The sequence below is a fragment of the Pungitius pungitius genome, chromosome 8 (assembly GCF_949316345.1).
Source record: "Pungitius pungitius chromosome 8, fPunPun2.1, whole genome shotgun sequence".
NCBI lineage: Eukaryota > Metazoa > Chordata > Actinopteri > Perciformes > Gasterosteidae > Pungitius > Pungitius pungitius.
Window position 1 is genome coordinate 9,652,288 of NC_084907.1, and position 25,153 is coordinate 9,677,440.

Here is a 25,153-nt window from a genome sequence, read left to right on the forward strand (position 1 = left end):
CTACCGCTGAGGAAATGGCCACACTGGTTCCATTAAGAGAGAACTCTCTTCAAGACTTTTTAATCGTTACTAATCATGAGAACTATTATTAGATAATTTAAAAAGAGAAGGAGTAAACGAACGAATCGAAGGCATGTGTTCAAAAATGTGAAGCCTGGATGGGGACGTCTGGAAGAATTCAGCCGAACAACTTCTCTCGTTCTGGGAGATTTATTTGTCAGATCACAGATCAAGTAACAGCGCTGCGTTTGCAAAGGCAGGAGCAGTTCTGTCGGCCCGCAGGCCGGAAGAACAACTAACTAATATCAGGAAGAACATGTTTTATAACCTTTGTAACACAGAAAAAGGAAAGATTTCTATTGCCCCTAAACTGGTGTTGAGTGGGTGTAGGTTCTTCCCCCACTACACAAGACCCAGTCCCATACGATTTAAGGGTCTTCTGTGTCTTGTGTGTGTGTTGTATGGTGCTTGATGTGTCCCTAACTCCCTCCTTGTCAGACTTGTGTCTGCCTGCTTGGCACATCCTGCTTGCCCTCTGACCTTGAAATCTTTAGCTAAACAGGGCAATGATTCTCTAACTTAGCACTAAGAAAAAGCTTTTGATTATCACTACTTAATTACCACCCAGACTGTATTTTATCTCCCAATAAGTTTGATTTATCTCGGACTCGGAAACTGTGAAGATAATTTAGACCCTGCTCAAAGCGGACCACTGTACGCCAGACGTCCCTGTCCCTCCCTGTTTATTATGAGCAGCGTTGCTAGTTACTTTGAAAAGTAATCGGATTACTGACTACTGATTACTCCTTTAAAAAGTAAGTTAGTTACTTTACAGATTACCTGATTTTAAAAGTACCTAAATTAGATTACAAGTTACTTTATTAGCTACATTCAGCAGCTCCCAGCACCCGCCGCCTCACTTTGTCGACACCAGCACAGAGTGAACAACGAACCTTGATATTTCCATCTTTAGCTGGCATTTCCAACTCGAAAATGCACATCTCTCTCTCTCTCTCTCCTGTTGTGTCGCTGCGTGGTAGGTCTATGTATAGACACGTGACGGGACCCTCATGCTGAAAACGTGACTTTATTGCCGCATAGGCTACGTGGCTTCACTCAAGACAGCGTATCATCAAGAAATCAAATGGTATTTGACTATTAATGACGAAATAGTAACGCACAGTGACTTGAACAAGTAACTTTAATCTGATTACTGGTTTGGTCATACTAACGCGTTGGATTACTCTAACTCGTTACTGAAAGAGGTGGCCACGAAGTAGTACTCTCATCGCTGGTTATGAGGTGTGGAGTGAGTGGGTGCAAGTGTCCGTAGAACGTTTACATTTCAGTTAAGTTGGCAAGATTCACAGATTCAGACTTCCCAGTTCAATAGCTCATCAGCGAGACGTTGTTAAAACACGAACGACACGTCTGTGACCGAAGTGACGTCAACAACCAGCTGCAAGGATCTAGCGCATGCGCATTTCCTAAGTCATTATTTCGCTTTCTAACCTTTTTCTAACATACATCATCGTAAAAAAGACAATTAAGCAACATTAGACCTACCCTTTGACTTTCCATAAAACGTGCTGGCTAATCTTGTGTCGGAAGGAACAGGAAGTCATCAACCCCCCCTACATATTTGTAGTCACTGGAAAGCCAAGCGTGTCCTCTTTAAAGTACAGCAGGAATTAAGAGGATAAGTAGCAGGAGATTCACAACCATAATGTCCACCAGGAGACAAATGAATGGGCTGAGTCACAGGAGGTTAACATCCATGGTGCTATTCATATGTGATTAAGATTTTCTTGTTGATACAAAGCCAAAATGGGCCTAAACGCTGTTATATTGACTGGCACCAAAATGGTTTATTTTAGGGGTATTTTCTATTAAAAATAATTTTTGATACATACACTCAGCGGCCATTTATTAGGTACACCTGTTCAAAAGCTTGTTAACGGAAATGGATAATCAGCCAATCACCGGCATTGAGTTGGCCGCAACTCACAAACGTGGTCAAGACAACTTGCTGAAGTTTAAAGCGAGCTTCAGAATGGGGAAGAAAGTGGATTTAAGTAACTTTAACATGGCAAAACGAGCAAACATCCATTTACTGGCAGTTGTGTGGACGAAGATGCCTTGTTGATAGGTCAGCGGAGAATGGGGGGGGACCGGTTGGAGATGACCACAGTAACTCAAATCAAACCAAGGAACCTTGAAGAAGCCAGCAAAGACCACAACAGGAGCCACTCCTGTCCGCTAACAGGAAACCGACACTACAATTCACACAGGTCACACTGGTGCTCTCTGCTGTGAGCATATCATGGACATACTGTATGTGTCAGTGTGAAACTGCTGTAGGTGGGAAACTAATAAAAAAAAAAAAACCTGTAAAAGCTTTTATTCGCGCCCATTTTAACGGTATGGCAAACATGGTATGGGTATACATATGTGCTCATTCATAAAGCCATTTTGCATTGGGATCAAGAAAGGAGACAGAATATTTTTCACACTTGGCAGCACATATAAACCCAGATAAAAGGCAATCTTATTTCAATAGTCATTTCATAAACATTCCCCATTAGTGTCCTAATTACATTTTAAAAATATTAAGCGTCTTAAAAAGGTTGCTGATTTTGATATGTGCAAAGTAAATTTCTTTTGTTTATTTCATCCAGAGGCCATGGCGGGGAAATCAAACTCTATACGGATTCCTCTAAGTGCAGTGCAGTAGTGAATGTGAAGAGTTGCACTCTAATGGATGAATACATGAAGGGCACAACCACAGAAAGGAGTCATTAAGAAATACAGCAAGATTAAATGAATCTTTGGTTAATTCAACTATTTATCATCACACGATTCAGCATGAGGCTACTTTGTGGTACAACACATTTAACAGAACACCAGACATTACAAAAAAATAATCAAGGAGAAGCTGCGCACTAAAACGTTTCTATTGAGAAATAAACCAAAACCCAACATGGGATTTTAAAAGATGCAGCAGACCAATTAGTGTAGATTAAAAAAAAACATCTTAACTATATAAACAAGTGAGTAACTGAGTCACCTTTCACTCAAACCAGAATAAGATGTGATGTTGAGGAGTAACATTTGGATCAAACAGGATCTAAACATGTCTAAAGTAGAACGGCTTCTGGAGTAAACGTGAGAACCGTCTGCTTCTGGTACAGGCTGAACATAAACGCTGGCACAGACAACCTCAAGCATCATCCCAAATGACAGTTTGGGAGGAAAAGTGTGCTATTGGTAATATGAAGTCCAGTATATTGTAGTGTGTTTGTCCTTTCACGTGTGTGTTTTATTTTTAAGATCAAGGAAACCAAAGATTGTAGAAATAAACACCCATAGGGTTATTAAGTATATTTGAGTGTCAATAGATTAGAACCCAAATTGGGAAATCTTGTGGTGATTAATTAAACCGCAAGATGACCAAGAAAATGCCTTTAGATTGAAAAGCATAGATCTTAGACAAAAAAAGAGCATTCAATATATCTATTGACAGAAATGTTTAGTTTACGGTTTAGTTACAGTACTTGGGAACTCTACTGCCTGTGCTTACAGATTACATAAAAGCAGACGAACCCCTGCTGAGAACCCCATGTGTGCATTTGCTGCTAACTAAAAAATTTGGACTGCATTTGTCTTAGCAGCATTTAATTTTATTCACCGTGAGGGTTGTTTGCATTTCAATTTTGGAAATCATTTGGCTTGGAAATCCCGCCCCCTAGCTAAAGACCAGTAGAGACTCTGGGTTCTTGTATCACAGCTTCACCATTAAGGGGCTCCCTGGGAGGACAATGTGGAAGCACATGCACTGCAGCTCCTGCTGTAATCATCAAAAAATACAGACCGCAACATTCAGGAGAAAAATAACAAAGAATTTAGGATTGCCGGTCATCAGTGGGGACCAAGTAAATGCAAGCTAAATACCTGGAGCTGTGTTGGCAGGTACACAGGAGTATTAAAGACAATAGGCTTCCATTTGTTTCAGTTTCTGCAGGTTAACATCATAGACCAGTGTTGGGCACAAAGCGGTTCTTGCTGTAGGCAGAGGGCAAAGCTCGAGGGCCGTAAGTGATGTGTCTAGGGCCCCGGGGTCCCTCCTTCCTCACTGGTGGCCGGTGGGTTGGGGTCCTTGTGAAAAGAAGTCTCCTTGAAAATGAACCAGCAGTTACTGGCCCACAGTATCAAGTTCAAAAAACCAAAAATCTGTAGGAAAACAGATGAAGTGGCAACAAATGAGTACTGTGTGCATGGGTTGCTATATTTAGATTATATCCTTAATTTTTTTATTCTCATTGTGAAACGAGCATGGATATCTGCTCAGATCTAAAATGAAATCCTTTTCTCCACAGACCAACGGAGCGCTTCACTCATTCATGATGATCTGTGTTGCGGCATACATTTCGACGAGTATCTGTGCCTACATTAGCATAGCTGCTGCTGGGAACACTACAGTGTCAGACAAATACACACATTTACTCATGCAGTGGTTCCCAACCTTTGTCCGTCGAGCCTCCCTTCGATGATACAGGAAGATCAAAGGCCCCCCCGGGTTTGGGAACAACTGTATTAGTGCATTCAAAAGGGACTATAAAATAACTACTGGAGGATTTTTCAAAATGTTAAGAGCTAACTACACTGCTGTGGACCGATGCAATCAATGGAAGGGAATGCTGGTTTGGATTTGGCAGTGGCTCTACTCAGACAATAAGAATGTAGCATCAGCCATGCGTATACACCACAGTGGTTCCCTACCATTATATTCCCTCAAGGAAGTCTGGATTTATTTTATTTTCGACCGGTCAGATAAGATAAATTAAATAAAGTGGTGTCAATTAACATTGAAATAGTTGAGAGTCAAAGTTCTTGTACTTTACCTACTTCTCGTCAGGTTGAATGTTTGTGATAAACTAAACGATGAAGTGTCGCTTTATGTGTTGATGTTGAATGTTTGTGCTAAAGTGAAGGATATAGTGTTGCTTTATGCAATGATGTTGCATGTCCAGACTAAATCCAGGTACAGAAGAGATGAGTGAGAATTTTTTCTAAAACACAGTTTTGGTATTAACATGGCCCTTTGGATAATTTGAAGTTTCTTCAGAGGGAAGTCATAAAATCTGTAGCAGCTTCCCTACTCTATTGGGACTTACCACAGAGGCATTGAGGCGGCCCATGGAAGGGAAATCTCCGGGCTCACAGTTGCCGTCGCACAATGGAATTTGAACCAGTTGCTCTGGGTTTGTGGCCCATTTGACATCAGTCAGGCCTTTGCCCCAGGCTGAAGAGGACACAAGCCACAGGAAGGCAAAGGCAGCGGTCACCCCCAGGTCCTGACAGGCAGAACACAGCAAACACATGCATTAATATATTGAATATTCAAAAAGTATCTGCAACTTCCTTTTGAAATAACTCATGATGAAAACGAATATGCGCTCTATTCTAGAGCAAAAAGCAACTGAAACTTACACTAATGAACACTTAAAATGATAGTTTCCCAGTTTACAGGTTGAAATTTGGTCTCACTTAATTCCATTCGATTTCATTTTTGTCAGTTCTCTCAATTGTAGCTCTGCTGATGGAAAAAGTCCTGATAGAGATCCAGAGCAGGCGGGCCGATAATGCTTCTGGATGCGCTGAAAGCTAATTACAATTCCAATAACAGATCATTTCAAAATGATAAAATAAATACATGCAACACTGGTAGTTGATTGCTAATGAGGGCTTTTGCAGTTTGTTTTTTTACAGAAAAGGGTCACGTTAACAACGGGGAAGGATGTTTTAAATGCTTAGACCCGGAAAGACTCATTTAGAAACTTGTGCATTTACACCCATCCACACTAGGGGGTAATCCCTAAAATTCTGTCTGTTTTCAATACTCTCTGACCTAGTGCAGATGCAGTGTAAACGTAGCAAAAGATACTTTTACATGCAACCGTTGTCTGCAATTAGGCTGTAGCTATGCAATGAAACAAACATAGCACATCCTGTTAATTTTAATAAAGGCAGCCGAGTAGCCACTGCAGATCTTATGGGAAAACTGATGGAAAATCATCAGGTAAACAGATGAACCAGGCTTAGTTTTAATGCAATGCCATCCTGCTAAGCACACCAATCCCATATGTTCAAGCCACAATGCAGGTTGATTATAGTTGTAAATTGCGTGCCATATTTCTACTGTTAATCTTGCAATAGTCACATCAGAAATCCAAAGAGTGCTTTCTGGATAATTGTTGGAATGTATATTGTCTACTATAAAGTATTTGGGAAGACCTAAAATGTATGGTTCTGTTAATCCAACTGGACTCACTGGAGCCTTCAATAACACACCTCATCCAGTTCTGACAGCAGGCAGATGTTGAATCGAATGGCCAAAATATAGGGCTTTTCTGCTCATAACTGTGTGTAATTTGGGTTGGTAGCCATGACAACTGCTCAGTTCGAGTACTCACTACGATGGGACCACGGCTGGTCTGGCGGTAGACGTTCTGGTAGCCCAGGTAGAGGATCAGTGTGGCAGTGCAATAGAGGAATCCAAACACACCGACGCACACAAAGAACTCTGCCGAGGAGGAGAAGTCCCCCTGCAGGAAGGTCTCGTTGACTTGGCTGCCGTTACATGACACCATCTTATACGAGTGAGCTGGCAACCTGCAGGGAGGTGGAGAGAGGGGAGAAGGAGCTTTCAGCAGATGCTCTGAAGACTCTTCGTTAAGCTCTTGTTGAGGGATTTCAGAGAAATCAAGTCCTCACCTGGGTTACTCTTCTATCCAAGGAAGGCATAAAGAGAGAACATGAAAGGGTTAAGCCAGAGATTGTGCTCCAAACACTGCGTGCGCAATAACACAGAACCTTTCTTCCGACTACCATTACTATTATTTAAATACCCTTTACTCATACTGGCGTCTTGATAGTTTCAATGGTTTTATGTCCGTTAAGCACTTTGAATTGCCTTGTTGAAATGTGCTTTATGAATACATTTCCAATGCGTTGCCATTCACGATAATATTAAATAATTTGTTAAGTAAGAGGGATCTTAATCACACAGCCATACATAAATAAAATGTGAAAAGTGAAAATATAAGAGCAATATTAAACGTTAAATGCTAATCAGGAAATATTTATTGCCATTATATGTTAGACATACATGAAAATTGACTTGGTGGTTGGTGCATGACGGAAGACAGTACAATAATGACATAATAACATAGTGCAGCAAGATAAAAATAAAAGTATAATAAAATATATGCTCTGGGTTAGTACGCTAAAGCTATGGGTTAGTAAGTTGAGAAATAAAGATAAAATAAAAATAAAGATCTGGCCTTAGTTACAAAAATGAATTGAGATAAATAAATTACTAGTGTGTGGTACGGGCTGCTATGATCAAATTGCTCTGAACCTAGTCATTTGTTGCTTTAATATTGTACAGACCAGACTTCCCCATGGCCGTGTTTGACCTCACTCCCATCATGCGTGTCAGTGCCACAGATTCTACACCTGCTTTCCTCAGACATGACAGGTAGAATTTGACCCCTTCATGAAATAAGAACAAATGCACCTTTACTTGTTTAGTAAAGTGCGATAGTCCTTAAATACCCTTTTAGTCTCGCTTCCTGTTGACCGCTCTGATGCACTCAGCTTATTGCTCATGCAGGATTCGAAGACTTGTGACAAATTACATGGTGGTGATATGATCAAACTTTAACAAAAGCGTGTTATTCAAATTCATCATTCACAAAACAAGAGTCACAATGTTTTCTACTCCAAGAATGTTGATATAATGCTATGATTTTTTTTTAATGGACCTTCATTTATTTGCCAAATTGATGTTTCCATTTGAGAGATATTGTAATATTGATCCCTAATGAAATGCTGCTTCCTTTTGAAAGGCAATCTCACCAGCTGCATTTAAACTTCAGAGGACTGAAAAGAATACACAGAAATAACATTGCAACATATCAATTTTGTATACAGCTATAGAGAACTCAGCCCCGAAAGGGAGATACAGAGGAGAGAATGTGAGTTTGCCCGCATAGAATAAATGGAATAATACTGCAATCATCCACCAGATTATATCACAGTTGTGTACTTTTAGAACTGAAGGATGTATTTTTGCTGCAATTTTAGGAAACCGCATTCCGCTCTATTCTGTGACAGTACCTGAACGGGTAGCCAAACATTGGCTCGATTGGCTTATCTTTGTCTCCTGGACATTTGAGTGTGAAGTGGGTAGTCCCGGTGTAACCTCCAGTGGTGGCAAAGGCAAAGATGGTGAAGACCTGTAGAGGCAGACAAATATGTGAGGGTAAGAAATTTGAAACATTTGTCTCATGCTCCAAATAACCTATGCTGGCATTGTTTAAAAGGTAGTGTGGCGATTATTTGTCTTCATTCAATGAAAATAATGAATGCATTTCCTCCTGATTCAATTATGAATCATTACAGATATTACACTGTCCATCTGTCTCACCGTCATACAACTCTGATTTAAACATCATTCCCCCAAATGCACTTGCCTGTTCTTCACACATATTCTAGCTATGCCCCTTCTCATACATACAGAGCCTGAGAAGTGTAGTAAAAGCCTGTCAATAAGATCTGGTGCTATCAATTACCTTCAAGTGTCAGTTTATAAATGTTTAAATGAACTGCCAAGTGGAACAGTACTTGAATGGATCATTAAACTGATTTACATAGATGTGTAGCAGGGCAAAATATTTTAGCGCAGTTAACGCAACTTTGTTTACTTCCGGCGTGCGTTGACCCCTGAAACCGCATTCTGCAGCCAGTTAGATCCGAGAGACCCGAGGCGCTAGTTGAAGATGGAGAGCTTTTTGCATTGGAAGTAAAACAGAACAACTGTGCAGATGAATTTCTGCAAGTGTCAAACAGAAGGATGAGTGGTAAACTGTCCAATTTAGAACATCCCGGTAGCTGCCAAGCTACTTCCATCTCAACATCGACTCTGCAGAGGACCACCACTGTGTCCCTAAAAGACAGTGGTCAGAGCTGGTAGATGTGGCCCGGGAAAGGGAAGTTTGGGATCCCCTGCTGAAAATGTTGCCTCTGTGACCAGACAGATATTACGCAGTTGAAGATGCGATAATTGAAATATGTTTTATTTATAACAATAGGCGATGTGCAATGGTGTATGCCCAGAACAACTTTTTTTGTATCCTTGTAGACGGTCAAATGTAACCACTACCGTTGGTGCATATTCCTAAGGTAAGGACAATCCTAAAGTGGGTAAAATCATTTCCTGAATGGATAGTAACACATGCAAGAAATATGGACAGTTGAATGACTTCTCATCTCCGATTGCCTGGAAAGCAGATAGTGTTGCCTCATATACTCTAGAAATCCCACTAGCTATGAGGTGGAGAAATGCTTTCTGGAAAGAAAGTCTCAAATTATTAAAATTATAAATATCTAAAGCATAATGTAAATCGGTCATTCATTTTAAAATAATTTTATAAGAGGGTGCCCCCCACTTATAATGGTAGGGGAAACGCCGATCTTTCAGGTGTCTCTGGATGTCCACATTTCTCAGCTTCGTTCTAGGACCCGTTGGAGGAGTTTCCGCTCCGGGAACCAGTACTCCACCCAGCCTCCCACCCAACATTCCATAACTACCTCCTGTGGTCTGGGAGTGGCAGGACCGATATGAGATAGCAGCACCCAGTCACAAGGTTCTGACATTTAAGAAGGGCTGCTTGGGATTTATTTTTACACAAGTCTTACTTGATGCTTTTGTTTATGCTATATAACCTAGTTCCAAGAAAATAACGAGTACATGACTGATAAACACAATTTAAAGTGGTGCTTTTGCCCATCCATGTACATGTATGTGTGTTGGAGTTGGTGGTAACAATGTAAGACTAAAGGGATCCAAAAACAATGGGTAAGCCTACCTTCATGATGACCACCCGTGTGACACTGAAACACTTGTTACTGGCCAATGTCCACGTTAGCGGGCTGCTGTATATAAAGCAGTTTGACATTCAGTAGTATTAATTACAAACATTGTCCAGGAGCATCACAGCAGAACAGGGAGGCAGGCACAATAAAAATGCCACACTCAGACTATGGGAGAACTGAGTGGAAAGATTGGAATTAGCAAAGTTTAAAAACTTGGAAAACCAATGTTTGTTAAAAGGGGAATTTGAATGCTCACAGTGAAATCCTGCAGGTGTTGTGAAGCACCGTTGTATAATCTGCAAATCCACGACTTGAAACTGAAATGTACTATTCTCTTTAAAGCCACAAGACTCAATTGACAGAAACACATTAAAGTTTTTGTCTAAAAGGTCTATGGTTTTCCTGCTGCTCTTTTCCCCCCAGAAGATGTATTGTTATTGTCCAACAGGCTTGTGCTACAGAATACAGTTTGTAGTCCTAATGAGACACTGTAGAGCACTCAAGGTTTATAAGGTTTCCAGTCATGACAATTTCTATTGCTCCTCTGTAAAAGTTCCTAAGAGCTTGGTAGGGGATTTTAGCCTTTTCGTTTTCTCAGGAAATATTTGCTCCACCTCAGCGCCATTGATGTGGACAAGGGTGTGCCCCTTTGCCTCCTTTTTTTCTAGAATGAACAATCAGCTCCTTGGTTTTACAGACAGTAGGTTGTTCTTTGGGAATCTGAAGGATTTTTTTATTTGGTCTCAATGTTGCTTGAAATCAGGCCAATGAGGTTATCCCTCTAGTGTCGCGCCTAGAGGGATAACCTTATGGATCAGTTTGCGCTGCTACTCATTATCTTCTCCAAACTGAGGTCGTGCGTTCTACTACATTTGAAAGCAGAGAGGTTCTGCAGAATTATAAAAAACACTGTAGTAGTTACTGATTATGTACCCCAATCACAATCCCGCTTGAAATAATCCAACTCACTTTAAATGAGAAAAAGCAGAGCCACCAAACTACCCACTATGTTTCAGCAATAACAGTATTGGCACAATTCATTCTTAGAATTCTGACTCTTCTTTGCCCATAAGTACGGTGGCCCTGAAGTGCAAAGCAACACTACAAAGAATGAAACACTTTTACAAAGCTCGAGACAAATTAACATTTTATAAAACACATTTACAAGACGCTAAACACTTTTACCAATCCCGAAACAAATTTACAAATGACAGATTCTTCACGGAAAGGGAATGTACCACATACTGGTGACGGAAGTGTAGACTTGACATCATGCCACAAAACGGGCAAAACATCCCTCGGCCGCAGTCCATGTTCGGACGGTCACCATGAACGTCTTTGTCGCCATAAACTCCACAACCAATGACAATTCAAAAACACCGCGCTCAACACCTCCGTCACTTCCGGTATGTGGTACATTCCCTTTCCGTGAAGAATCTGTCATTTGTAAATTTGTTTCAGGATTGGTCAAAGTGTTTAACGTCTTGTTAATTTGTTTTCCAAAATGTTAATTTGTTTGCCAAAATGTTAATTTGTCTCGAGCTTTGTAAAAGTGTTTCATTCTTTGTAATGTTGCTTTGCACTTCAGGGCCACCGTACATAAGGGGAAAACAATAAACCACAAGGGGAACAAACGTGTACCTAAGAGTACATGTATCAAACAGACTAAATACAATAGCCATAACTAATAACTGTATTGATAAGTATTAATCAGGCTGATTAAACAATTATAACACATAGTCTTTAACTGCCAAAATGTGGACGCTATTTTGGATTAGCAGAGAACAGGTACAAGTACCGTAAACGTGACATTGGTGCTTAGCTAACAATTTGAAAGTCCAGGGGTTTTCAAACCATTCCGTGTCCCACATTCAGACCTTGTACAAACCAACAACAGCCCTCTCATTAATTTCAATGAATTCATGTTGGTGAGTGATAGTGAACCTGAGCATGCTTGATCCTCGAGAATTCAACAATTGGGGAAATTATGGGAATTGTTAGAAACATGTCCAAATGTAAACCAAAACTCAAATGTAGTTCCTCCATCAAGTATCCCGTGTCCAACATTATTGCTATATGCTATTATCCTAGCATAGAAAATACCTAAGCAAGGAAAAAAAAGGGAAAACTACTACTGAATTAGTACTAAATGATTCTCCTAAATCGATTTTTTTATGGATGGTGATATTGTGCTTGTTTTTCAATGCACAGGTGTTTACTGTTAATTAAATCTGTGTTTCTCCTGGTGGATCAAGTAAAAAATGTCCATTGAATGAACAATTTTGTTATCATTCTGCAAACTATAGAAATACACTTTTCCTTGTTTGACATAGAATGTATTAAGTGGATGTGACATATTGAGCAATACCATTTGATAGTCAGACAGCAGCCCCCCCCCATGGAGGAAAACTCTCCCGTACAACAGCAGATTACACGTGTTGTGCATGTCGACTACCAACAGGACGTGGCTGCTGCACAAACACGCCTTAAATACACAGCCCGGCCTGCTGTAAGAGAGCAGTGAATACAGTGGTCTGCATCAAACACAAATACAAAGCAGAACAACTGTTAGCTGTCACATTGGAGAGGGCTGCTTTTTTTTTAATTGAGTGATTATATGAAGACACACAATTCTCAACAGCTGCTATTGCACTACAGCTGATTTACAGGTGCACAGAGTCACACCTTGGCCCTCACCTTTGAACTATGTCAAAATGCATTTTTGGTTAGTAATATTCAAAGACGTCACAATAACTGGTCAATGGTTTCCAGTTTGTTCCAGTCCGTTGATGTTCCTAATAAAACGCACTGGGGAGTGTTTGGGTTAACATTTGCCTTGTAAATCCACCAGCTGTTGAATGATTGAACCAGGTCAAAGTCCAACACACCAACGAACAAAGCAGAAACAGAGGAGCCTGGTCAACTTATTAAACACGTTTTACACTTCAATTTCAGAACCAGAACATCTTGCAACCAACCGAACTGACCCTTTCGGTCTGGTAACGTTACCTGGGCCCAGCGCAGTGGACCACGGGGACATGACGAGGTTAAAATGAGAGGAATGCGGAGTAACGTTGGATATGCTCACTAAACACATCAGGCACATTTAAACACTTTCAAAATATTTTACTTCGCTTACCCATTCTAAGACACGGATAAAGCCAAGAGGTTCTTTCATCGGCCCCAGGTCCAGAGAAAATCCAGACGTCAACGTCTGAGGAGGACAGTCAAGGTGTGCAAAATTAAGTAACTTAACGTTATAATGACCAGTGCAGTTATAATATTACATTAGTTAGCCAGTTGTAAACTATGAAGCGTTCACATTACGACTCAACCAGTAAACGTTTGCTATCGCTACTGTTTGGTCCACTTTGGACTAACGGTGAACTGGCCCTGCCCTTGTTAGCCGACGCCTGCTAGCGACATGCTAACGCTAACTCATGTCAACCTGGGTATTCAGGCGACGTGGACTCACCTACCTGAACAGCGTCCATTGAGGCGTGCAACGACAGACGATAACGTTTCAAGGAAGTGTTTGTTTCTCTCCGGAAGTTTTGTTGTAGAGCGAAATTAAAGATACTTTATTAGCATCTGAATGGTAGTAAGCGATACAACGGCTACCGAATATCAGCTTGGAGCAACAAGCAGCCAGGGGACCGACAGGACGAGTGTCAAAGTCTGAGTAACTAAGCAGCTGTCAAACTGATCTTCTTCCGTTCATTACCTTTCAAAATAATGTCATTCAACTAAAGTCATCGACTTATTTGTTAATGTAGTTGCATTTCTACAAAATACGTAAATGAATAAAAACGTGTATGTGGATAGTGTGGTGGAATGAAGCACACCTGTAATGAAATAATTAAAGACATATAATAAATACATTTTCCAGCAGTAAGAGAGACGGTATGTAGGACTTTTTTTTACTGAAGTACAACTTTTATTGAATATATTACAATTATAAGTATTGCTATAAATATATTTTCTAGATCGAATAGAATAGAAGTACTTTATTCCAGGTAGCTCCTGACAATGTACAAACATAATATAAAAAACACACATTGAGAGTTCAGGCTGGGGGTGGAGAGATGGTAGGGGGGGGGGGGGGGGGGATGTGCAGAGGGCCAACATAGCCAGTAGTCAGGGGGGGGGGCTGTGCAAAGGCTAACATAGCCAGTAAACATGGCTCACTAGAAAACTGAGTTTTCCTAGTGAGGTAGCTTTGGTTGGTGGGTTGTGTTATTGTGCAGTTGTATGGCTCTGGGGATGAATGATTTATACAGTCTATCAGTCCTACATGGCAGCGAGCGCAGTCTCCTACTGATCAGACTCTTCTGTCGACTGATAGTGCTGTGGAGAGGATGGTTTCCATTGTCCATGATGGTGAGCAGTTTGGTGAGGGTCCTTTTGTCGGCGACTGAAGTGATGCATTCCAGTTCAGCACCAACCACAGAGCCAGCCTTCTTCACCAGCCTATCCAGACGCCCTGCATCCTTCTTCTTAGTGCTTCCTCCCCAGCACACCACCGCGTAGAAGAGGACGCTGGCGACAACAGACTGGTAAAACATCTGGAGGAGGAATCTTGTAGATTGCGTCAGTGTTGGCAGACCAATCCAGTTTATTGTCCAGGTCACCAGGATCTGACTTATATATTCTATTCAATATTTTTTTAAATGGGAAAATAGGTTGTTGCATCTTTATCACATATTAATGCAATTTACCTAGCAACCAGCACTACCTACAAGGTCCGGTCTGATTTATGTTCAATAAATCAAAAAATACAAATGAAATTGGCCTAACCTAACATGGAGAAGGTATTCAGGTACATCAGGCGCATGCAAACCTCATTCACACTGTGCCCTAGTGTAAATATTATTTACTGCATCGTGGGCGGAATAAACAATGAGTTCATCACGATCACTCAACGCAGCCAGTGAAGGCACAGGTGTTCTTAAAATCTTACATTGAACACAGTAACACTGGCGATCATTGTAGATATTGTGTATTATTGTATTGTTGCAGTAATAATGTGCAATATTTTGTGGACTTCGTAGTTGGTTGACTTGTACAAAAAACGATAAGGATAAGGATAAGAGGATACAAATTGACTGCACTGGTCTTAATAGTTACCTCGGTGTTATTAGAAAACATAATAATGGAAAAGTGAACAAGATTAATGAATAGAATCTGAGAATGTGGCGGTAATGCCCCCGAAAACTTTGTTTGCCACCGACATATTTAAAAAATAAAAATAAAAGTAAATTGTTCAAAATGACCACATTTCCGCTGGAGCCGAATGCAGCATTGTGGGTGGGGCACCCAGAGGTGCCCTCCTACTTTCCCCCCGCTGCCGCCATTTTACTGTGGTGTGTCTGCGGCAGTCAACGGACCCGGACGGGATCTTTCCTACATTATACAGCTTTTGAATATTTTGTTTCAACTGAAACGGGTAATTAACACTGTAAATGTTGTTACTAAAATATTTGTAGTTGTTACATTGTCGTGATAAAATAGGAAACCTAGTTCTTCGGGAAACAGCTGCCAGGTAGCGCGTTTTAGCTAACGTTAACTCAACAACAAGGTGGTTTACTTAGGCCTCTGCTATGTGGCGTTAGCTCTGAGCACAAACATCAAGTAGTAGCCAGGTTGGCGATACAATTTGACTCACGCTGTTGATTGTCTACCTGACGTCGGTCTATTTAAGCCAGCCTACGATATCTTCATATATTTTCTGATCTCCGTTCGGTAACGTTCGTGTCTTTCCGACACTGCAGGGAATTGTGCGTAACGTTAGTTGGTTCCAGCTAACGTTAACTTTGGGCTACTAATTTTGATTATCGAACAGTAAGTATCATTCTTTTCTTGGGTTTTAAGCATTCAACATACATTCAACCAAACAAGGCCTGTCACGTGTGTTATTTGGTGGCTCTGGTAGACGTTCTTAGCCTGTAACGACCGTTTAACACTCCTGGAGAAGTGTTTGTTGTAACGTTGCTTATTACGTAACGCTCGTATCTTTCCTTATTTCTTTATTTCAGTGGAAGTGCTATTATGTGTGTAGAGTGTAGTTTTCCCTATTCCCTAAGATGGAAGCCAGAGTTGTACTTAAGGCTGATCATCAGTGTCAAACTAAGGCCCCTATGTTCAGGAAAAATGAACAACCCAGGTCTAGACTCTCCAAATTCATGACGTTAATTGTTCCAAATTCTGGAATAACGTTAGATACTTAAAATGCATATCCATGGCTAAATAGACTAAAATCAATAAGTCTGTCCACCAGCGTGGACCCCCTTCAGAACTGAATTCTAGATCTCCCAGAAGTTGTGATTGGTAGCGTATCTGTCGCACTATACCATTGTGTAAAAACGTCCAACTGTATGTGTTCTGCTGTCTGTCTCTTAATAACGTCTTTTCAGTTCCCTGGGGAGTGTTTTTGATTGCTTTTGTAGGTTTAAAACCCTCCACATGGCCCTTTTGTGGGATGCCTGGATATGGATAGCTTGCCCCTCAGAGTACAGTGGCAGAAGATTTTTTTCTCTCTTCTTCTCAGCTTTGGTGAAAATCACTAGAGGCTTGAATATCCTGCCCATATTTTTCTACTGTCATCACCCAAATGTTACCAGGTGTGCAAAATATCACCAACAAGTCCAAGAAGAAGCTGGGGATTATTTTTCCACCTACCATCCATCCCCTTTTTGCCACGTCAGTTTGAGAATTTTTTGGATCCATTTTTGGTGCTTTTCTTTCCCCGTTATGCCCCACTATTTCCATCATTAGTCTCACCAATTAATAAAAAATAATAGAAAAAATCTCCAAAGGACTCTTGCATTCACCATCAGTAGTGTTTAGCAGTCTGGCTGAGATACAGATGTCTCAGAGTCTGAGAAAAGGGATGTCGTAGGAAGACAAGTGTCTCTGGGCGATCCATCCCCCCTTTTCCTCTTGTCTCACGGATCAAGTGTTCCTTCAGGACTCATTACCGCCACGAAGTCGCCTACCTGCAGTGTGCTCAAGAGGGAGACCGCTTCTAAGCCACCTCAGGTAAATGTGGCCCAGTAGTAAGAACCAAATCAACTTTGGCTATGGTTATGTTATTTTATTGTATAATTTACTCATCATCTTCATCGGAATAATCTGTATCAAATTTAAAAGATGAACATCTTAGTTTAAAGCGTTTTCCCAATCTTCAAAGTTGGCACATGGTCTATTTTATTGGAAATACACACCCTGTGACCCTCCTCGTTGTGACATATGAATTGTACAGAGAAAAAAAAAAAGTCAGTTAGTTGAACTAGAACAATAATGACACACAGTAAGTTGAAGCCTAAAAAGATTGTGTAGCATTATAATTCTTCTTTATTCCAGTACCTAACCCAAAGGTGCAAGTTAACGCTGGCCGTTATATATTGTATGAAAAAGTAATTGCATGTATTCTTCATGGGATCAGTTTAACATGTGCACAAGTGTTAGAATTGCCAGTGTAGTGCAGAAAAGCTTTGGTTTGTGATGTGTTGCGTTGCTGTGTTTGCCCTTCAGAGAACCAGCTGCTTGGTTAAAGGTTGTAACCTGATCTCTCCACTCAACACCCAGACCAGCATTACTATGACCAACCATGGAGACGACTGCTACTTCTTTTACTATTCCAATTGCACCAAAGTAAGCCATGATTAAGCACAAAGCTCTTGTATTCACATTTTGTAACCAGTTGTAAGTTAGAGCACGTTCTTACTGTTTCTTTCCCTTTGCAGGGAGACACCTGCCCATTCAGACACTGTGAGGCGGCTATGGGAAGTGAGATCGTCTGCAACCTCTGGCAGGAGGGACGGTGCTTCCGTACCGTCTGCAAGTTTCGCCACATGGAGATCACGGTATGTGTGAATTTATATACAGTGTCTGAAGAAAGTTTAGAAATACTGTCTTGACTGGTAATTAGTGATGGGTACAAAATATCTCCCAGAGCCAGGAGGTCCACTATCAAACTGCAAACCTGTCACACTACCATCAGCTATCAATAAGCGTCCTTTGTTATTTAGAGTGCATTCTGATCAAGCTTTTTTACCATATCATAGAAACAATAAGATCTCACCATCCACTTTATTAGGTACACCTTGCTAGTAACAATTTGGACCCCCTTTTGCCTTCGGAACTGCCATTAATGTTTTGTGGCAAACATTGACAACAACATATTGACATGAAAGCATCCCGCAGTTGCTGCAGATTCTAAATGATGTGGTGGAACGGGAGAGGTGCTTTATTGGATTGAGATGTGGTGACTTGAGGCTTTTGCAGTTCATTGAACTCATTGTCCTGTTCAAGAAACCCGTTTGAGAATATGAGTTTTCCCTTATAAAGAGATGGACATGGTAGGCAACAATACAATGCAGCATTTGATCAATGCTCAACTTGAGCTATTGGGCCCAAAGTGTGCCAAGAAAATTTCCCCCACACCATTTATACCACCAGCCTGAACCATTGATACAACGCAGGATGGATTCATGCTTTCATGTTTTTTACCCTGCATTCTGACCCGACCATCTGAATCTCTCAGCTGAAATGGAGACTCATCAGACCAGGAAATGATTTTCCAATCTTTTATCACCCAGTTTTGGTGAGCCTGTGTGAATTATAGTCTGTTTTCTTTTGTTAGCGGACGGGAGTGGCTCGTTTTTGTTGTGTGAATTACACAAACGTTGCAATCTCAAACGGTGTTGTGGTGCTCTCTTTGAACTTCAGCAAGTTGTCTTGACCACTTCTACATGCCTAAAGGCATTGCCTTGTGATTGGCCGATTAGCCATTTGAACAGGTGTACCTAAATAAAGTGGCCGGTAATGGACACTGAGCCAATGAAGACGTCACCAGCCTGTCTCTTCCATTCGTGCTTTAACAAGTTTATTGTTTATCTCTTTTATCAACAGAAAAACAGAAAGGAGATATGTTGTTACTGGGAGAACCAGCCTGCTGGCTGCCAGAAGCCTCACTGTGCCTTCTTCCATGAAAGGCCCCGCTGCATTGACGGCACCTTTGTCCCCCCGGATAAAAGTGAGAGGACTTTTCATTATCAACACACCAAATGTACCCTACATTAAAATTCACATGTAAAAATCAATTGGATTATCAATGTAATTCTGTCAGGTCTGAACAAGACTGAGGAACAGCCACACGAGGAACCAGCCCCCCCGGCCGCTGCCTCTCTTTCCACCGCAACCAACCCACAACTCCGAGGCGTCAAGACAGAAACTCAGGAGCCGGTGCCGAGTCCCACCCACCCACCCGTGGTGATTAATCCAGCAGACGATGACGAGGATGAAGATGGTGAGCTGGATTTGATCCCCAAATTCACAAAATGTTAAGACGGGTATTCTCCTTGCCATCTTTCCCACTCACTTGTCTTTATGTTTCCAGACCAGTTCTCAGAGGAGGGAGAGGACGGAAAAGTTGGCCTTTCTCCTAGGAAACCACCCAAATCAGGTTGGACTGTGCTCACAGATAACACTAGGGTGGTTGATTTGTGTTCCAGCTGGTACCATTGTGTTTTTGATGGGCGTTGGGTGTCTCGGCAGATGACTCTTTAAGCTTTGGAGTGAGCACCCTGGAGGAGATTCGGCTGAGAAAGGCCCTGAAAGCCAGCATGAAGAGAGCGGGTTACCCCATGCAGAGTCCTGACACCCAAGCCAATGGAGAGAAAGAAAACATCCAATCATTGTTTGGACCTACCCTCTACCAGGCAGGAGACGGTAATACAAAAAGCCTCCCAGCTCTACTTGTATTAGAAATGAATCTAGATAACCTTCATTCTAGCCTCATATATTGCCTTATGCACTTCTTGGCTCTCTGTCTCATCAGATGAGGAGATTAAAGATGCTCAGATATTTGGTCTGTATATTCCCCTGAGGAAAAACTGTAGAATATTGTTTTTGTTGAAGTGCCTAAACTAATTATCTAGATTATCATATAGGACAGTAACCGTTACTTCTGATCCTAAAGAAGACTATAATCCGTTTTTTCCTGTTTTACTCTAGCCCCATTCGATTTTGAGGAAACTGGTAGACCAAGAGGCAGTTTGGCTGAAAGACTTGGAAGGAAGATGCCCAACACTGGTAAGTTTTCACTCATTTTTACCTATTGTTCACCTAGTGCTCGTAATGATTGCACAGCTCACAGATTGTGGTCCCTGTAGATGTGAAATTTGGAGGGGTTGTCCCACTAAAAAGGGGTCTGTCTGGGCGTCTGGGCCGGATTATGGATGAGCCCCTCCAGGCTCCTCAGAAAGGTGAGTGTCAGGACACAACAGCCTTCATCAGCAGCAACTATCTGTATAAACCAGGGCTGCAACAACGAAATTATGAAATCGATGATTAAAAGTGTTGGCAATAAATTTAATTATCGTTTCGTTGTGTCGCGCAATTATTACGGCATTCAATGAGTGCCGCTGATGTGCATGTGTAGCGTAGAGAACAAGTTCTGACGTTGAAACAAATCCTGTTCAATTTTCTGATTTGTATTTTTTATAAATCATGTTCAAAGAGCAACCTGTACTTTCTGAAGTGTTTTTGCAATGTAAATTTGTTCTGTTTTAGAATGATGGTTGGAAGCTTTTTAATGCTGTTAATGCCTGCCCTGTACTTTGAATTCACCCTGGTGTCTCTAGTCTCTAGTCTAGTATAAAACCCTTTTCTTTCTTTCAGCTTTGAAGCCTATTAAGGACCGACTTGGCTTGGCTGTATCTGTTGCTCCCACTTCCCCTCAACCAGGTAAGAAAGAGTATTTTTTATAGTGTTTCCTCTAGGATAACAGCTTTTTGGGGTGGAGGGTTCTGACATTTTGCACTAACCACTCTCTGTCCGCTGATGGGAGTGACACCCCCACCCCCCCCCCCCCCCTCTCCAATATGATTGTAGGGAAACACTCATTTCTTCTGGAAAAACGTTGCTTATGCATGTTGACTAATATATAGTCTACTGTTCTTCACAGCTGACACTGACAGGGAGCCAAAGAAAGCTCCCAAGCAGATTCGCATCAAAACCTTGGAGGAGATCAGGCAGGAGAAAGCTGCAAGGTCTCCGTCTCAGGGCCTAAAAGGGAGTCCTTCAGCCGCGAGCCCAGAAAGCAACACATCCAAAACCACCACCGGTGTCAAGCGAGCCATCACTATCAGAGATGACTCCATCAACCACACAAAGACCTTCTTGGAGGGCCTTTGTGCCAAGAAGAAAAGGCAAGAGGGACAGGATCCCAAGCCTAAGAGGAGCCAGGCAGAAACTAACACACCGCAGGATACAAACGTGGGGCAGCTCAGAGTAAAAACTCTGGAGGAGATCCGCAGGGAGAAGGCAGCAAAGATCCAGGCTCGGCAGACCCTGGACTGTGAAAACAAGAAGAGCTCTGATACCGAGGAGAGCCCTGCAAAGAAACCTCACCTGCTGCATGTCAAACCCAATTCCCCAAGTGAGATGTCCTTTGTCATACTCTTGTTCCCTCTGTGTTGACACATGTCTCTCAGGTTGAATAACGTTTGGAATTTTCATTTAAATGCCATGTTTTTGAACCTCTACCATGATTTTGTGTTGTATTCAGCAGGCAACGCCACAACAGAGAAGAGTGCTGAAGTGACGGAGAAGCCGAGGAAAGCTGCAGCTGCCCCTGAGGTAACATTTGCTGCAGTACTGCCTCGCCTTGTTATTGTGTTGACTCAACCTGATGCTAACATTCCTATATCTTTTTCATAGACAAGTGCGGCCCCCAGTAACAATGTCAAGGTCAAGACCTTTGAGGAGATCATGTTGGAGAAACGCCTCCGCAAGCAAGAAATGGAGGACCGGGCCAGAGACTGTGCAGAAGCAGAACCTGCTCAGAAACACGGCAATGAAGGAACCTTCAGGCGGAAGGCTCCCACTAAAGTCCGTCTGATGAGCCCAGGCTCTTCATCACCTTCCTCCACCACTGTGGCCCATGACGTTACCGTTTCCACCCAGAAGCTCCCCGTTGGTAAACCCATCTCCCTCAGGCTCAAGGCTGCTTCCTCTCTGAGCACCACGACTCGAGGTGCCAGAGGTGCTGCCGTCAACGCTGCTCCCTCAGTCCCCGTAAAGCAGCCCTCCCCTCCACCGGAGGCCGAGTCAGACTCACAGAGTCCTGGCCGGTCCAGGGAGGTCCCAGACAAAAACACAAGGAGTTCTACTGCTCTGTCACCATCCAAGCAGGACGGAGCAGCTCCTCGGGGCCCTGCTGCAGAGGGCCGCACTTCTGATAAGACACTGAACCGTAACCAGAAGACCTCCCCAGAGCACACCGCCGAGGCCAAAGGTGGTGCACCTTTAAATGCCATGCTCCGCCACGTTTGTTTGTAGATTTTGTACTGTTTTCACAGGGCACTATGTTCATCACTCAAACTGTGCCTCCTTTTCAGTGAGGCCCAAGCTCAACGTGAAGCCTTCAGTCGTGAAGCCTGCGGTGCAGATGAAACCCGGTCAGAAGAGAAGGGGAGCAGAGCGCTCTGCTGTCGCTGCTGTAAAACCTCTGAGCAGCACCTCCACGGTGCAGCAGGAGCCAGCATGCAGAGGCAGACGGGTAGGACCTTATTCTGACTGGCTGCAGCTTGTGCCTGGACCTTTACAAATGTATCTTAAATCAATTTGATTTGTTTTGCGTTTTTATTTACAATACTACATATAATACAATTTACAATAAATATTTTTTTTTTCTTTTTTTTTTACATATTTCCACTCACCCCGTCCTAACCTTTTTAACACGTTGAATCCAGGTCTTTTATTCTGCTAACCCATCCTTGTCATGTAATCTTAAATGTACAAAATGATCTAAATCTGAACCATCCAATGCTTTCCCTGACCTCTGATAACCTCTTTTCCATTGTTAGGAGTTCCCGTCCGCCATAGCAGAGGCTCAGCTGAGCGCTGCTGTTCCTCGGAGTCCCAGCACCCCGATGGACTCGGGCTCCAGCTGCAGCCCCCTGACCGAGGACCTACAGACCGTCCCCGTCTTCAAACAGAGTCAGAGACAAGACACCAAGCAGAGCGCCATAGTTGCTGCAACCGAGGCCTGCACAGTCCCAGAAAGGTAGCGAGCAGTGTGAAGTCCTCCCAGATAGCGCTCCCAAAAATGCACACATTGATTAATCAAAGAGATAAATCTGTTATTACAAATGTGCCCACACAACTGTCCACTTCTCTTAAGCCTACTTTATGCTTCTGCTTTTTCAGAGGAACGCAAGGACACCCATGTGTGTGTCACCTAGTTTTTCTAGACTAGCGTCAAAAGCTACGCAAGCCTCACGCGGCCCGCAAGGCTGTGATTGGTCTGCTAACTACATCCTTTCCGGAATCTTACATTTCTGGTTTCGTAGCATAATACCGCCATTATTAATTATTAAAATGAAGATTTTTTTTACGAGAGAATGGATCAGATTGAAGAGCTTTGGTCCCAATGATTCCGTAAATTTGACCACCACAACCCGTCATTGGCAGACTATAAGGACGCGTGGATGGCCTCTAATTCATAGAGGGAGATCGCCGCAATCGTCGGTTTTCCGATCGAGGGGTGAACAAAGTTGTGGCGGACAATACGGGACAAATATGTCCGTGAAAAAAAGTCGTTGAAAAGCAGCAGTGGCGATGCACAGGGCAAAAAGGTCTCTGATGATAATTAAACAAACAAACCAACAACTTCCACACAAAAGTGTCACTCTCTAGGTCGTCTTTAACAAAAACGTTACTCCACCTATTGTTATGGCAGTGAATTGCTTTGCAACACGCAAACGCAGTTGCAGAACCATATACCAGCCTTTACTCACCTTTAAAGGTGTATTTTTAGTTCTAAAAACATGTTGTAGAAAAAATGAGCGGGTCCCAGTAGCAGTCGACTGAAGTTGTTGTGATGTGTTTTTTTTCCCTAAATGAATAACACTGCTCTCTACACCCTAGCCCGGTCACAAAGACACCCACTCAGGCCAAGTCCCGTAGACTGAGCATAGCAGCGCCCCGCACCGCCTCCACCTCGGCCATGGATGACTTTGAGGAACTTATCAACCAGTTCACCGAGGACCACCTGGAGGGCGATGTGGACCCCGGCATCGAAGAGGACGACCTGCTGCAGGAACTATCAGAGATGATTGACAGCTGAGGGGCCCATCGAGCCCTGCCCCAACTTGTCTCCCACCACATGGTGGTGGCCAAGTGAAGAAGAAACAAAAAGGTCTTTTAAGCTTTCGTTAAAGCTATTCGTTTTTACTTTGCGTTTCAGGCATATTCTCTCCCTTAGATTATCGCTTCATCATGATGTTTATTTACACTGTCAGACCTTTCGGGTCAGGAGAAAAAGAGAAAGTGGAAAAGAAGCGTTGGTGCTGGGGGATGATGAAAGTGTCATCACTTTAGCAGGAGTCCTTGCCGTCCTATCCGTGTACTGTGTATGCAAAGAGAGGAGCCAGCTGAGAACCGAAATAATGACGTATACTTATAATAATGATCATCATGCACTTCCAGCGCCCCCTAACTTCTTATCTTTTAGATTTTCTATATCTGTGACTGTTGCCCAGTTAGTCCCCACATTATGAGTTTTAATGTAATAATGAGCCAGTCAGCGCCTGAGGGGGAGTTCACCCCTCGTGGTGCTGGCGGGAAGGTTCTATCCGTCAGGTGTATGCGTCTGACCCAAACTAATGGAGGGCAGCTTCTGCGCCTTACTGTTTTTAAAATGTGTATTTTAGGTTTTTAACCAGTGAGGGATAAGAAAGTGTGTGTGTGTGTACTCTGGGCTTTGTTAACCTACACCTCAGGTACCTTTCCTAGTGTGATTTACAAACACTGTTTGAACTCAACAACGCCCCCTCTCTTTTGTGTAATTGGTAATGAATGTGATCTGAGAATAGATCAACTCATTGTTTCGACTTTATACGTGTTGGCTGTGTCATGACCTCTTTTCCCAAGCTTACTGTTTAAAGTCACTTGTACATATTACTGTGTAATAAAAAGTGCTTTTAATGACCAGCTGGATGAAGAACTGACTGTTGATTTGAGCTATTTTTCAGCCAGAACTTAATTCCAGGTATTTGGTTACCTTCACATGTTGAGAACTGTTAACTCAAACAAACTGGTGATTCCACGAGGGGGAGACTGTTAAGAACCATTAACTGCATTGAAATTCCTACAGAACTCAAGGAAGTCAGTTAAAAGCTCAATAGGAAATAAAGACTTAATTGAA

The 25,153-nt window shown here is 42.3% G+C and overlaps 2 protein-coding genes across 8 annotated transcripts; one reads left to right on the forward strand and one right to left on the reverse strand.

Moving 5' to 3' along the window:
- Positions 1 to 2,385: 2,385 nt before the first annotated feature.
- Positions 2,386 to 13,638, reverse strand: sypl2a (synaptophysin-like 2a). The gene is made up of 6 exons (XM_037490614.2): positions 13,419 to 13,638; positions 13,079 to 13,153; positions 8,182 to 8,300; positions 6,474 to 6,672; positions 5,175 to 5,354; positions 2,386 to 4,230 (listed from the first exon to the last, which is right to left on the reverse strand). The coding sequence occupies exons 1-6, from the start codon at positions 13,431 to 13,433 to the stop codon at positions 4,105 to 4,107; spliced, it is 714 nt and encodes a 237-aa protein (XP_037346511.1). The 5' UTR covers positions 13,434 to 13,638; the 3' UTR covers positions 2,386 to 4,104.
- Positions 13,639 to 15,256: 1,618 nt separating this feature from the next.
- On the forward strand, positions 15,257 to 24,939 carry zc3h11a (zinc finger CCCH-type containing 11A). 7 transcript variants are annotated; one of them, XM_062563772.1, is made up of 18 exons: positions 15,292 to 15,385; positions 15,711 to 15,780; positions 16,907 to 16,977; positions 17,473 to 17,592; positions 17,685 to 17,804; positions 18,853 to 18,976; positions 19,070 to 19,249; positions 19,340 to 19,405; positions 19,498 to 19,671; positions 19,957 to 20,034; positions 20,115 to 20,207; positions 20,623 to 20,688; positions 20,909 to 21,382; positions 21,512 to 21,582; positions 21,664 to 22,240; positions 22,344 to 22,504; positions 22,812 to 23,011; positions 23,875 to 24,939. In XM_062563772.1, exons 4-18 carry the CDS (start codon positions 17,539 to 17,541, stop codon positions 24,071 to 24,073), a joined length of 2,637 nt encoding a protein of 878 aa, XP_062419756.1. In that variant the 5' UTR covers positions 15,292 to 15,385; positions 15,711 to 15,780; positions 16,907 to 16,977; positions 17,473 to 17,538; the 3' UTR covers positions 24,074 to 24,939. The 7 variants fall into 7 exon arrangements, with proteins under 7 accessions (XP_062419754.1, XP_062419753.1, XP_062419752.1 ...); XM_062563770.1 differs by lacking the exon at positions 15,711 to 15,780 and having other exon boundaries at positions 15,257 to 15,385; XM_062563769.1 differs by lacking the exon at positions 15,711 to 15,780 and having other exon boundaries at positions 15,277 to 15,385; positions 16,487 to 16,977.
- The last annotated feature ends 214 nt before the right edge of the window (positions 24,940 to 25,153 follow it).

Bases quoted from the DNA above. Each gene is read 5' to 3' on its own strand.
- sypl2a (XM_037490614.2), bottom strand. The intron at 8,301-13,078 runs GTAAGCGAAGTA...CTGCCTCTACAG, and splicing joins TTATCCGTGTCTTAGAATGG to GTCTTCACCATCTTTGCCTT. The intron at 6,673-8,181 runs GTACTGTCACAG...ACCTCCCTGCAG, and splicing joins ATGTTTGGCTACCCGTTCAG to GTTGCCAGCTCACTCGTATA.
- zc3h11a (XM_062563770.1), top strand. From the start codon at position 17,539: ATGACCAACCATGGAGACGACTGCTACTTCTTTTACTATTCCAATTGC. The intron at 17,805-18,852 runs GTATGTGTGAAT...TTTTATCAACAG, and splicing joins TTCGCCACATGGAGATCACG to AAAAACAGAAAGGAGATATG. The intron at 22,505-22,811 runs GTAGGACCTTAT...TTCCATTGTTAG, and splicing joins CAGCATGCAGAGGCAGACGG to GAGTTCCCGTCCGCCATAGC.